Source organism: Rhinopithecus bieti, unplaced genomic scaffold, assembly GCF_001698545.2.
Source record: "Rhinopithecus bieti isolate Rb0 unplaced genomic scaffold, ASM169854v2 scaffold_61298, whole genome shotgun sequence".
In the NCBI taxonomy this organism is placed as follows: domain Eukaryota; kingdom Metazoa; phylum Chordata; class Mammalia; order Primates; family Cercopithecidae; genus Rhinopithecus; species Rhinopithecus bieti.
Window position 1 is genome coordinate 9,714 of NW_016823727.1, and position 15,287 is coordinate 25,000.

At 37.9% G+C, this 15,287-nt stretch overlaps 1 protein-coding gene across 1 annotated transcript in view; it reads left to right on the plus strand.

Moving 5' to 3' along the window:
• Positions 1-1,506: 1,506 nt before the first annotated feature.
• The window catches only part of CDK17 (cyclin dependent kinase 17), a 53,436-nt gene continuing 39,655 nt past the window's right edge, over positions 1,507-15,287 (plus strand). The window contains exons 1-2 of the mRNA XM_017861751.1: positions 1,507-1,655; positions 12,514-12,678. Of these exons, the coding sequence (XP_017717240.1) occupies positions 1,538-1,655; positions 12,514-12,678 (283 nt within the window). The 5' untranslated portion in view covers positions 1,507-1,537. The remainder of the gene's footprint in view (positions 1,656-12,513; positions 12,679-15,287) is intronic.

Genomic DNA, 15,287 nt, shown 5'->3' on the forward strand with positions numbered 1-15,287 from the left:
AGTCTCCTGAGTAGCTGAGCATATAGGCAGATGCCAGCATGCCTGGCTAATTTTTTTTGTGTTTTCAGTAGAGACAAGTTCTCACTGTTTCCCAGGCTGGTCTTAACCTCCTGACCCCAAGAGATCCTCCTGCCTTGGCCTCCCAAAATGCCAGGGTTACAAGCATTAGCCACTATGCCCAACTGGTTTCTATTTTAAAATATAATAAGTATATAATATTAAAGTGGTAAAATATAAAATTATTACTTGTAAGTTTATTTGTGATACCTCCCCCCAGCTTTTGAGCAAACAAAAATTATTCTATAACTAATATGCATAGGTTACCTGTTCAGTAAACTCAGTTACTTAGCATAAACTCTTATACTGAGAAAATAAGCAAAACATGTACAGATATAAAATAGATATCCAGAGCTGGATGGTAAATGCCCAGTACTTTAACATAGAGGTGTTATATGGCCCTTACTCTTGGTTGGTTGGGATAATGGTTATAGCGTGCATGGCAATCTGGTAAGCCAGCTCATCACAGAAATACCAAGTTAGAAAGGAAATTGTGGGTCAAGAATTTGGGTTTGGCATGAGTACCTTGTTTCATCATATCCAAGACTCTACTGTGAATTATACCATTAATTTATGTACCCATAAGAAAAAATACTGCCAGTTAACATTTTGATATCACATTAATTGTGAGATACATTCTGATTTCAAAGATGTTAAGGTGTGGAGGAAAAAGTAAGTGGTAATTCTGGTTTTAAATCTCAGTTCTGTCATTTATGTGTTTGACATGAGTCAAGGAACTTCTTTGAGCATGTTTCCTCATGTATGAAAATGGGATAGTATACTTTGCTTTTCAGAATGAGGAAGACTTAATTAGAGATAGGAAAGTATCTACTGTGTGTCAGGCATTCAGTACCAGCTAATTTGGCTTTCGTTTCTTCCTTCTAAAGCTTGGTTCTCTTAGGATGAAAGAGACACTTGAAAGCCTAACAAGGAAAAACAAAACCAAACTCTAATGTACTGGCTGTGTAAGAGCGTAAAAAGGAAAATTTCTTGTTGGAGGTGTTTAATTGTCAAACATTGTTCTTTGTCTTCCTCCATTACCTTACCCTCCCCCAGTTACATCTGAAGATACCACTGGCTGGTTCCAATATGATGATTGATATTTATGTGATGGAACCTAAGCATCAAAATAATGTTGATATTTTACTAAAATAGTTTTTAAAATACACATTTTAAGAAAATTTCCAATCCTTCTAAACTTATTTGTGATGCTTAAAGTCCCACTCTTTAGTTATATGGAATTCCTGCTCTTCTGATGATGCCAAATAAATACAGCATTATTCAGAGTAGGTGGATCTTTTTAAAGAAGGGGTTGGATTTGGTGATGTTTGGCAGAAGTGAGAATTCCTCACTATATTCCTATTTTAAAATTTCCAGTAAACCCAGGTGGTATTTTTCTTTAGTGGTACAATATTTATAGCTTTAGTTTTGTGTTTATTCTTTTCTTTCAGGATTTTTCAAGCCACATTCGATTGATAGGATGAAAAAATTTAAGAGAAGGCTGTCCCTCACTCTCCGAGGAAGCCAGACTATTGATGAATCATTGTCTGAATTGGCTGAACAAATGACTATTGAAGAAAACAGCAGCAAGGATAATGGTAAATATTTGGCATGGGGGAGATGCTTCTTCCTTTTACTTTATGAATAGAATGTAAATATACTTTTTAGATACGTTCATAATAGCTTCCTTTTGTTTATTTCTGTCTCATTCCGTGGTTTCTTAGGAAATTGAAGACTATACAACTTTTGTTTGCTTACTAACTGAAATATTTCCTTCTCGTTCCAACATTACGATACCTGGTCTCAAACCCTGATGAATTGTTCTATTCCACATATCCTTCCATTTTTCACTAGTTCTTAAATAAGGGTGCATTTTATAATATTATCTTGATTGTTAAATAGCTAATAATATTTTCATTATTATAACCCAAGTTAATACAGCTTAAAAGTGCATAGGAAGTGTGTGAAATTTCTGTTTGTGGCTTCTTCATAGTTTCATAATGTTTCATGCATTCGACAGTGCTTTTTACAACATAAAGTAGTAGTATCCAGATGTTAAAATAAGAGCTTGTTAAATGTATTAAATACAAAATCCTGGTGAAATTTCTAGAGGAAGGCTACATACTCAAATCTGAAATAGCACTAGGGATGTCATAATAATAACTGGGAAGGAACTTACATGACTGGCTTTCAGTGTGTCATGATGTGCAGAGTATCTGGCAAATCTTCCTTCCTGTGCCTGAAATTCTCCTGTTAGAGATTTGTGGCAGTGGTTAGAAAGCATGAATACGCTTACCCCTTCCACTAGAATGCAAATACTTACGTTTTGACAGACAAAAAGGTATCGTGGAGTGGGCTCTGGACTTTTAAAATCATGGGTTTGGATTTGGATACACTAATACACTTAAACATTTCCTAGTTGATGACTCTGGGTGAGCCATTTATTCTACCCAGGCTCCAGTTTTCTTACTTCCTTTCCTCAGAGGGGTCATTATTTGCTCAAGGTTACCCAGCTCCAGAACCAGTACTTTAGAACCCAAATTTCTTCACTTCAAAGTCTACAGCATTGCTACTGTTCTGCAAGGACCCTTTCATTCATTTCTTAAGGTTTTCCTTGATAACATCTACCTTTTTTTTTTTGAGATAGTCTCGCTCTGTTGCCCAGGCTGGAGTGCAGTGGCACAATGTCAGCTCACTGCAACCTCTGCCTCCTGGGTTCCAAGTGATTCTCCTGCCTTAGCCTCCTGAGTAGTTGGGTTTACAGGCATGGGCCACCATGCCCAGCTAAGTTTTTTGTGTTTTTAGTAGGGATGGGGTTTCACCATGTTGACCAGGCTAGTCTTGAACTCCTGACCTCAAGTGATCTGCCTGCCTCGGCCTCCCAAAGTGCTGGGATTACAGGTGTGAGCCACCGTGCCTGGCGTCATTTTGTTTTTGTCATGGTAGGGAGGAGAGAGGGATGGGCTCAGTAGGAAATTTAATATAATAAATTGGATATAGTTATATGTAGGAGGAGCAAATTGTACATTTGGGTCAAATCTCAAAGATTACTTTATGATTTTACTGTTGTTCCTCTTACCAGAGGACCTCTTCTAGATACACAGAGCAAAATCCTTAATTCTCTTTTAGACCCCCTCATTGAATTTTTGGTGGGAAGCCCAGTGTGCTTACTGTTATGATAGAAGGGTCTTGCCAATGTGTTTGCCAATGATCAGGAATAAAATAAGCACAGTATATATATATATCATAGTGGATGGTTTCTGTGACATATTTTTAGTATTTGACTACAAGACAAATCTCTTTTCCTAAAGAGAAGGTATGAGTCAAAGAAAATGAACATACGTTTTAGCTAATATTTTAGACCAATTGCATATTTTCTGGAATATTTTGGTATTAACTATCATAAAACATGCTTTGTTTTTAACAAATGGTGAAAGATTAAAAATACTTGTTTTTTCAATTTGTATGTGTTTATTAAAACTTCTTTTATTACAGTAGTAACTTTTAATAGGTAGTAAAGAAGGGCAAATAGGTTATCTATTGAGTTTCTTCTTGACCTGACCTACTTGAAGTAATACTTGAATATGTCGTAAGAGACATTGATTCCTCTTGGGTTACAAAGATTGCTGGTAGCATAGGCTAACATAATCTACTATTGCTTATTTTCTCTCTGTAATAGCACATGGATTTCACCAACAGCTTTCACAGAGATTCTACACCTTTTTGGTCACCTGTCAGTGCCTAATAGCTGATTGCAACACATTCTTTTCTTGTGGAACATATTTTAGGGTATAAAAGCTGTTAGGTCACATACATAGATGCAGTCCATGCCAGAATTCAGAGAATATAGCATAGTGAATGTCAAGTATATACTTTTTAATTGATCTTCTCACATACAATGTAAACAGTTTATGAAGCAAAAGTGAGCTTTGTTTAATGCCAAATAGTAGCATAATGCTAGCTGAAGGAGTAGGAGGAATATACAGTCATACATTGCTTAACAGCGGGGATGCATTCCGAGAGATGTGTTATTAGGCCATTTCATCACTGTGCAAACATCAGAGTACACTTAACAAAACTAGATAGTATAGCTTACTGCACACCTAGGCTACATAGTACAACCTGTTAAATTATAGGCTACAAACCTGTACAGCATATTATGGTACTGAATACTGTAGATAGTTGTAACACAATGGTAAGTGTTTCTGTATCTAAGTATATCTAAACATAGAAAAGGAAATGCATTGTGCTACTGTGTTACAGCAGGTACGGCATCACTGGCATCACTAGGCTATAGGAGTTTTTCAGGTCCGTTATAATGAGACCACTGTTGTATATGATGTCTATCATTGACTGAAACATCACATGGCACATAACAGTAGTTTATAATTTCCCTAAATAAACTGCCTTTGGACCAATGTTTGATCACTTGTCTCTTGATTAGTCACAGGCATGATCACAGTCCTATTACTCTTGCATATCTAGGCACATGACTCTCATGCATACTCTAGATCTAGAACACATTAATTGGGGGTAATAATGTAAACATCTTGGAAAAATTATGTGTATGATGCATTTGGTTATACTTATACCCATAGTCTCACTCATGCATGTTCTACCTCTATCCAAATAGAATGTGAGATATTATCTCTCTCATTTTGATAACTGAGTCATACTATGAAGGTTTTAACTCAGTTACAAATCTATAATATAATTCACATTACTTTGTCTGTTTATAGAAACTAGTATGTTTGCACATTGACAGGTGGGTTGAACCTGGGAATGAAGAATCCTGAATTTGTATTCAGTATGTTAAAAAAAAAAAGTTGAAAGTGCAAATTTGGTTGATTTAAAGATACTGGCCTTAACTCAATATACCTTTCCCTAAATATGAAATAAAATTTTTGCACAAAATTTACAAACTGAAATGTACAAAATAATTTTTTATGTAGTGCCTGGAAGAAAAGAATTTTGAGCCTATCAGGTTTCTTTTTACTAACTGAGAAGTGTTGAATGTTCAATTTTTAAAAACCTGTCAAGGCCAAGCATGGTGGCGTATGCCTGTAATCCCAGCACTTTGGGGAGGCCGAAGTGGGCAGATCACTGGAGGTAAGGAGTTCTAGACCAGCCTGGCCAACATGGTGAAACCTGTCTCTACTAAAAATACAAAAATTAGCTGAATGTGGTGGCGCATGCCTGTAGTCCCCCAGCTGCTCAGGAGGCAGGAGAATTGCTTGAACTCAGGAGGCAGAGGTTGCAGTGAGCCGAGATGGCGCTGCTGCATTCCAGCCTGGGTAACAGAGCTAGACTCCATCTCAAAAACAAAACAAAAAACAAAAAAAACCTGTCAAAAATTAATTTACCTCAGTTCTTCAAAAAGTTAAACATAGACTTACTATATGACCCAACAATTCTATTCCTAGGAATATACCCCAAATAATTGAAACAGGTAATCAAAGTCTTGTACACAAATATTTACATTTGTAGCAGCACTGTTCACAACAGCTAACGTGGAAACAACCCAGATGCCCATCAGCAGATGAATGGATAAACAGAATGTGGTCTCTCCATAGAATGGAATATTATTCAATACATAAATGAAGCGCTATGTGCGATAGCATAGATGAACTTTGTTTGTTTGTTTTGTTTTTGAGACAGAGTCTCGCTCGGTCTCCCAGGCTGGAGTGCAGTGACCGGATCTCAGCTCACTGCAAGCTCCGCCTCCCAGGTTCACGCCATTCTCCTGCCTCAGCCTCCCGAGTAGCTGGGACTACAGGCGCCCACCACCTCGCCCGGCTAGTTTTTTGTATTTTTTAGTAGAGACGGGGTTTCACCGTGTTAGCCTGGATGGTCTCGATCTCCTGACCTCGTGATCCGCCCGTCTCGGCCTCCCAAAGTGCTGGGATTACAGGCTTGAGCCACCGCACCCGGCCGCATAGATGAACTTTGAAAACTGAAAGGAGCCAGACCCAAAATACTCTTATGATTCCATTTATATGAAGTACCCAGAATAAGTAAATCCATAGAGTCAAAAAGCAGGTTAGTGGTTCCCAGAGGCTGATAGGGAGAAAAGACTGAGGAGTGACTGGTTAATGTGTATGGGATCTCCTCTGGCGATATGAAAATATTTTGGAAAACTGAGAGGTTATGGTTGTACCACCTTCTAAGTATATGAAATGCCACTGAATTGTATACTTTAAAATGGTTAATGTTATAAGAATTTCATCTCAATTAAAAATTCAGTTCATCTGAGCTACAGCTTTCCCTCATAGACTCTCAATTTATTTGATGTCTTTTTTTTTTTTTGCTGTCACTGCAGCAGAACACATGTTTGATAAGTCTTAATTCTATTTTAAGACTTACCACAGAAAGTTATATTTCAGAATCTTGTGTTTACATAGTCTTGAACTTATTTTTCTTGTAATGGGAAGATACATTGAGATTATTGAATCTGATGAGAATAGGTGACAATTTAAATGTGAGGAAGAGAATAAATTACAGTTGTAGAAAGGTAAAATTATGTTATATTGTACATATACTACTTGAGACTTCTTTACCAACTGAAATTCTTCATCTAATGTACATGTTCCCAAAAAGTGTAGTCAAATAAACCTAACAGAATGTCACTTATCATGATTACTTAGGATTAGAAGTAACACCAAAAGGCAAAGATTAAAATGGCCTGGTTCTCCTGAGATTCCAAATTCTCATTCTTAACAGCTCTATTTGTACAGTAGAGCAATTTATCATGTTTGGAGTCAACAAATCCCAGTTTTATGGATATTGTGAGCCTCTGTCTTTTCACCTCGGTCTCTTTATCTTGCTGATCTCTTACATGATAGCTGTGACAGTTTGTCTTTGACAGTTTGTGGTTGCATTATAACAGTAACTGTTTTTTACAACAATGGATAACATAGGGAGTTTAAGGAGGACTAACTCCTACACATAGCACAAGTTCCAGGAAAGGTTGAAGCTGAAAGCATAAACTCCATTGGATATATGTAGGATCTAGAATGGGATCAGGCTAGTAGTAATGTTTAAAAGAGGATTAGGATTTACATAGGATGGGGAGTGGCTGTAAATACAGATGAAGCTTTGCTCACTAGCCCACTGCTCACCTCTTGGCCAGGTTCCTAACAGGTTCCTTCCATAGGATTGGGAAGAGGGAATGGCTGAGGCTACGAGTTGGGCTGTGAAATTGCATGTTTCTGATCATAGTTCATGTAATGAAAAGATCCAGATAAATAAGATGCCAAATAACACTTCTTAGTGGAATCATAATGTTTGCCATGTTGTGGTGGTAAAAATCATTGGAAATCCTTACTTGGAACTAATTATAGAATATAAAAGATCTGCAGTGTTTCATGTAGATTTCCATTACTTTTTAAAAGTTATGGTAAAATATATATAACACAAAGTTTAACATTTTGAAGTATACGATTCAGCAGCATTAAATACTTGTCTATTTACATTGTGTAACCATCACTGCTACCCATGTCTGTAACTTTTTCATCATCCCAAACTGAAACTGTACCCATTAAACAATACCTCTACATTCCCTCCTCTCCCCAGCCCCTGGTAACCACCATTCTACTTTCTGTCTATGAATTTGCCTATTCTAGGTACCTCATATAAATGGAACCATATAATATTTATCCTTTTGTGTCTGACTTATTTCCCTTAGTGTTATCACTGAATTGGCCAGTTAATTACTTTCAAGATCTGGAAGTGTTAGAATAGTTTATTCTGTTTTATTGTGGCTCTCTCATGGGCCACAATCTCTTCTCTGTCTATACCCTCTCCTTGGGTGACCTCATCCAATCCTATAATTTCTGCTGCCATATATATGTTGACTACTCCTAAGTCTGAATTTCCAGTTAGGCTCTTCATCTGGATCTCTAGATTCATATTTAAATGCCTTTTTGTCTTCTCCACATAGATGTGTAATGGGAATCTTAGACTTCATATGACCAAATCAGAATTCTTGATTTGCTTTCTCCAAAATCTGCCTCTCCTCAAACTTTCCTCACTTATCCAGTTACGAAAACTAAAAATCTAGGTGCTGTCCCCTGTCTCTCCTTTACCTTCCTGTTGTCTCCTCCCTGCCCCCAACCCCCACCATTGTGGCTTCCAATTTTTTACCACATAAATAACTTTTACAAACTCAGGATTATGATAGTCATCTGTATCAGAGGTCCCCAACCTTTTTGGCATCAGGGACCAGTTTTGTGGAAGACAGTTTTTCCACAGACTGAGGTTGGGGGGATGGTTTCAGGATGATTCAAGCATATTGTATTTATTGTGCCCTTCATTTCTGTTATTATTACATTGTAATATATAATGAAATAATTACATAACTCACCATAATGTAGAATCAGTGAGAGCCCTGCCCTTGTCTTCCTATAACTAGATGGTCCCATCTGAGGGGGGTGGGAGACAGTGACGGATCATCAGGCATTAGATTCTCATAAGGAGCACAAAACCTAGATCCCTCGCACGCACAGTTCACAACAGGGTTAGTACTCCTGTGAGAATCAATGCTGCCACTGATCTGACAGGAGGTGGAGCTCAAGCAGTAATGTGAGTGATGGGGAGTGGCTGTAAATACAGATGAAGCTTTGCTCACTAGCCCACTGCTCACCTCTTGGCCAGGTTCCTAACAGGCCATGGACCAGTACTGGTCTGTGACCCAGGAGTTGGGCACCCCGATCGATGTGACTGATGCACAATTCCAATTATAGTCCATTAATAAATCATGTTTCATATATTTTTAACAGTTGATCTGGCAAAGATTTTAAAATATTTTGGGGCTAGGCATGGTGGCTCATTGTAATCCCAGTGCTTTGGGAGATCGAGGTTAGGAGGATCACTTGAGCCCAGGAGTTTGAGACTAGCTGGGCAACATAGCAAAACCCCATCTCTACCAAAAAGACACAAAGTAGCCAGGTGTGATGGTGTGTGCCTGTAGTCCCAGCTATGGTGAGGAGGATGAAGTGGGAGGATCACATGAGCCCAGGTGGTTGAGGCTGCAGTGAGCTGTGACTGCACCACTGCACTCCAGCCTGTGCAACAGAGCAAGACCCTGCCTGGAAAAAAAGAAAAAAAAAATCTTAGAATAGATGTTTTTACTATAAATGCTGACTAAAAGCTGGGTGGTAGGAGTGTGTGTGAAACGAATTTAGCAATCGTGTCTGCTGGCCTGTTGCTTCTCTGCCTTTGTAATATGTCCTAAATTTGCCTGCTTCCCTCCGTCTTCAGTACAGCTATCCTAGTCTAAGCCACCAACATTTGTTACTTAGGGTACTGTAGTAATCTCCTTTTGCTCTTGATTTCCTATTGCCTGTTTTTCAAACAGCAACCAAGGTGGTATCTTAAAAAATTATTTTCAATAATTACAAATTCAAAGGAAGTTACAAAGATAATATAGAAAGGACCCACACTTATACCGTTCTCCCAGTCCCCCCCACCATTGTGGTTCCATCTTATGTAACTACAGAACCCAGGAAACAGATACTGGAATAAAGTCATATTAGTTCTGTGTCATGTCCTCACCTGTGTTGATTCGTATAACCTCTGCAGTCAAGATAACTATTTCATCATGACAAGAGATACCTCGTTACCCTTTTGTAGTCATCCCTACCCCCTTACCTCCTACTGTCTCTAACCCTTCACAGTGATATTTTTGAAACATGAATCAGATCATATCACTCCCCTGCTTCAAAGCTACCATAACTGCTTCCAATCTGAGAATAAAATTCAAACTTTTATGGTGAAGTATAAAATGTTGAATGACTTGTTCCCTCCTTACCTCTCTGGTCTCACCTATTACCACTGTTCCCTGCACGGTTAGGTACTCTAGCTATACTTGCCTTCTTTCTAGTCCTCTAACACAGTGGTTCTCAAAGTGTGATCTCTGGACCAGCAATGTCAGCAGAGCCTGGGAATTTGTTAGAAACACATATTTTTAGATTCCATCCCAGACCTACTGAACCAGGAAGTCTGTGGGTGAGACCCAGCAATCTTATGTTTTACAGATCCTTGAAGATGATTCTGAAGCATGTTAAAGTTTGAGGACCACTGTTCAAACAAATCAAACCCTGCCATATGTCGGCTTTTGCAGTAGCTTTTTTCTCTATCTGGAATATTCTGTTATCCACAACTTACCCATCTTCCCTGACTGGCTCTTCCTTGCATTTAAATTTCTGTTAAAATTATCTCAGCAGAGAGAACTTTCCTCAGTATGCAGTGTAAAATAACTAGTTACTCATTTCCACATCCCTCTATTTTAGTCTTTTGCATATTGCCTGTCATTACCTGACTTCGTGTGTGTTTTTTTCCCTATTAGGTTTTATGCACTCTGAGAATAGTACTTTGTTTTGTTCACCAGTTGATGGCCAGTGCCTAGAGTAGTGTTTATCAAATAGTATGTCCTTATGATCCCCATTTTTTTTCTATATTCTCCAGAACAATCAAGCTATATTCTCCAGGACAGCTTTACGGAGCAACTAAAGTGTTGTCTGTAGGCAAAGTATTTGCATAATTTGTATTTAATATTTTAATATTGTGATATTTCACACGTGAAATTACCTAGAAAGAGAAAAAAATCTTCATTTTTCTTTTATCATTCTTGAGACAGGGTCTTACTCTGCCACCCAGGCTGGAATGCAGTGGCATTATCTTAGCTCACTGCAGCCTCAAACTCCTCCCACTGTAGCCTCCTGAGTAGCTGGGACTACAGGTGCACGCCATCATGCTTGGCTGAGAAAAATCTTACTGTATGCTGTAGCTTGTATTATCTCACATTGTTTGTAATTTGTTTATGCGTTTATATCAGATAGCCCCTACTTATTCATTATTAAATCATTGATTATTTTGCTAGATTTAAGACCCCCAAATTCTTTATCAGGTACTTCCAAGGAATGTATAGATCACAGGAAACTTTAGACACGTGTTCTGTATTACTCGGTAGGCATTTGCCCCTACCTCCAATCTGGTCTTTGACCCAGATTAGATAGCTTGGACCTTGAGTGAGCCTTTGGGCCTTCATGCCCCATCCTTCCTCTACACTTTCAGGCAACCAGTATTAGTAGAGGCTCAGGTCACATGGCCTTCTTGACCCATTTTTCTGGAGCCCATACCCTGGTCCTGTTCTTCAGATCCTAACATTTTCTTGTGAGAAAAGCCTTTCACTTTAAGGCTTGTAGCCAGCTCCTCCTGTCAGCCTGTCCTTGGTTGGGAAACCTTTACAGGCAGAGGAATTCCCTGATCAGGAGGTATCTTTATGCCTGATTGTTAGCTACAGAAGAATAGTTGGCTTCATTTTAAAAAGAAGGTATTCAGAGCAGCCCAGTTCTTTTTAAAACTCCTTGGCTGCTATCAGTAAAAACAGAATTCTAATAAGAAGATTAATTGTGTATCACAAGGTGTATCTTTAACCTGTATCAGAGCTCTTCTTTGGAGGTGGAAAGGAGTCATGAGATTTCCAATAAACATTACAAAACAGTTTCTCCCCCATGCATAATTAAATAGCTTTTGAGTATTATGTTTTTTAAATGTTTCTGCTTGGTTATGAGTCTGTGATTGTTTAAAAATTCTTTATATTAATCCCAAATTCAGGGGAATAAACTTGGAGCCTTTGTATTGATATGTATTTAGGTACTTCTGCTTTATTCACTAATTGACATACCATTTTGAATGTCCAGCAGATAAGGATGTAAATTCCTTTAGGCCGGGACTGTGTCTTTTATATTCTAAAGCATGCTTAATTTCTTTTTTTTTTTTTTCTCTTTGAGACGGAGTCTTGCTCTGTTGCTGAGGCTGGAGTGCAGTGGCACGATCTCGGCTCACTGCAGCCTCTGCCACCCCGGTTCAAGCAATTCTCCTGTCTCAGCCTCTTGAGTAGCTGGGACTACAGGCGCATGCCATCACGCCCAGGTAATTTTTGTGTTTTTAGTAGAGATGGAGTTTCACCATATTGGTCAGACTGGTCTCAAACTCCTGACCTCAGGTGATCTGCCTGCCTCGGCTTCCCAAAGTGCTAGGATTACAGTTGTGAGCCACGTGCGCAGCCAAGCATGCTTAAAATAAGGCACACAGGTAGTGAGTAAATGGAGGAGTGGTATGGAAACATTCTTGAGATACACTAAAATAAACAAATGGATGAAAATTTGGTTAGGTATATTAGTAGTTTTGTGGTTCTTAGCCACTTTTGATTATATAAGAAATGTATGGTTATTAGACCAACTTAAAATATTCAAGTATTTTCTTAAGTATTTTTTTCAGAGAAACTATTTTAATTTTAGTACTGTGTATAGGTAAGCAAAGCAATGAGGCTAAATGTAATAATCTCTGTTACAACTTTTTGTTTTGCTTTCTGTTTTGCTTTCCCAATCCTCCTCATGTGATCCTGGATCTTGGGCTGATGATGGAATGATTTTTGAATACTACGAACCACAGAGCCTATTGTGAAGAATGGCAGGCCTCCAACGTCTCACAGCATGCATTCCTTCCTCCACCAGTACACAGGATCTTTCAAGAAGCCCCCATTGCGGAGACCACACAGTGTTATTGGAGGGAGCCTTGGTTCCTTCATGGCAATGCCCAGAAATGGAAGCAGATTAGGTAATTCGATTACTTGTCTATTGTGTTTACCTTTCTGATTATATGTCATGTACATTGTTAAGTTTTAGTTGTATAAAAGTCAGCAACTTTTATTATCTGGTTTCTTCTGTCAGATAAAAATCAAGTTGAGATCAAGAGGAATAGCAGAAAGATGGAAAGTTCTAGAGAAGTAGTAGTGCTGACAGTACAGAGAAGTAATATTTGAAAAACCTGTCCATCAGGAGGGAAATGAAACCCATAATAAATGGATGCAGTATTTTAAGATGAATAGCAATTTGGGATGGTGTTTATTTTAGGGTCATGCCTCAGTAACTTTTCAGATCATCACCATATAAAGCCTAGTGCAATGATTAGTATATATGGTTATCAGCCGAATTGTTTCTTCTTCTGTCATTATGTCTTTAAATATCCAAGAAAAAAAATTTGCAAGTTTCCGTTTATATTTGTTTATTCCTCTGGCCTTTTTTGATGATGTCTCATGTTTTTATTTTTATTTTTTTTGAGACAGTGTCTCACTCTGTCATCCAGGCTGGAGGGGAATGCAATGGAGCCATTGAGGCTCACTGCAGCCCTGACCTCCCAGGCTGAAATGATCCTCCCACCTCAGCCTCCTGAGTAGCTGGAACTACCTGTGCATGCCACTACGCCTGGCTAATTTTTTTTTTTTTTTTAAGAGACGGGGTCTCGCTATGTTGCCCAATCTGGTCTTGAACTCCTAGACTCAAGTAATCCACTTGCCTTGGCCTCCCAGAGTACTGGGATTACAGGCGTGAGACACCACACCTGTCCTATTATGTTTTGATTTTAAAAATCACTTTAACTATTTTATAGTCTTCTTAGATAATTATATTTACTGAAGCTCCTAGGGGTTTTATTCTACTGCACATTTTATGTGCTTACTCTTGGGATAGTATATTATTTCCAAATGTGTTTGTTTAATTTTGGGAGTATGAGCTTATCTACAGTGAGGTTTTTTTCTATGAGAAATGCATATTGCCTTTATCTCTGTAGGTGTATCTCTACAGAATGGTGTGCTGGAGGTGGCTCACACTAGTTCATGAGAGACGATTGTTAAATTTTCAGGAACTTTGCGAACTGGTTGTTAAACATAGCTATTAACTTTTAAATTATATAAGTTTACAAATAAACTAAATTAAAAACAAAGGTAATGAATACTCAAAAGTCATAATTTTTAACCACTTTTAACTATTATCTATGCCACTGGGATTATTTTTTTCTGTTCTATCTCTATAGTCAAAAACACTATATAATGGTGTGCTATTGCACATTTCTTCCCAACCATATGTTCAGTGTTGTCATGTTGGTAGCCTGAAGTTGTCCATGGAGAAAGAAGTCAGAAAACACTATAAATCAGGCCTTGGCTTATTGTTTTCTTGTTTTTCTAGACCAGGGGTTTGCAAACCCTTTTTTTAAGGGGATAGTTAGTAATAAATGTTGTAGGTTTTATGGACATATAGTCTCCATTGCATATTCTTCTCTGTTTAATAATCCTTTAAAATACAAAAGACATTTTAGCTCATGGGCCATATAAAAAGCCACACTTGGTCTAGACCTCTGTTCTAGAATTAAGACAGTGTATTGAAAATGTTAGTAATGCAGATTAAATTTAAAGAGTATTGTGCTGAAGGAGAAAAGTATATTGTATATGCAGCTGTTACATTACCTGATCAGCAAAGATATCCCTCTCCGCCGACAGATGAGTAAAATTCTGGCAAGCCTTCATTGTTTCACATTTGTCTTGATGGAAATGAAAATACCAACTGGTAATCATGTCAGAACTACACTTATTTGTTAATGACATGAGTAATTTCTTGTTTGGGTCAGATGGTACTCAAGTATTTATTCACAGTCTGAGATTAGTAAGCTTTCTTTGTCATCCGGTTCCTTGTGCAACAGGACAGATTTTTTTTCAAGTGTACTCTTTAAGTCTCAAAGGTGTAGCACTTTGGGAGTTGAGCCTTTCTGTGGGAAGGTCTCACTTGTAACTCAGAAACCCAGGGCTTCATTATTTATCCCAATGTGGAAGGTAAACCCAGGGACCTTCTCATCAAGATCAGCAGCCTCTCCCAAGACAGTGATGAGTCAATTTATGCATAACAGCTTTGGGTTTTCAGTCCTCTCTTTGTTTTTGCTTCCTAGGTATTATTGATACATTCTTGCACATTCAGCTGTATGTTTTAAAATATTATATTTTAGTCAACATTTTCTTGAGGAAAGGAAGATTTTCGTATCTCACTAGAAATGGAAAGCATCATTAAATTATTTTTAACATTTTGAAGGTGTGACAGAAAAGATTATGTGACCTCAGATGTGTTATATACCAAATTTTAAGAGGTTAGGAATTAATCACCAATACATTACTTTGGCTGCCAAATTAATTTTTTGTTCACATATCACCATAAAATTTCTCCAGAAATCTCAACATAACTGAAGTGTATTCTTAGATTACATATTGAGCTTTTAAAAATCCATTACCATTTGCAACTGCTTATGAATATTAATTGGAGTTTTCTCAATATTGAGTTAACCAAGACAAAAAGACAGACATAAAGTGAGTTCTAAGATAGAGTTGATATGAGACCCTTGAG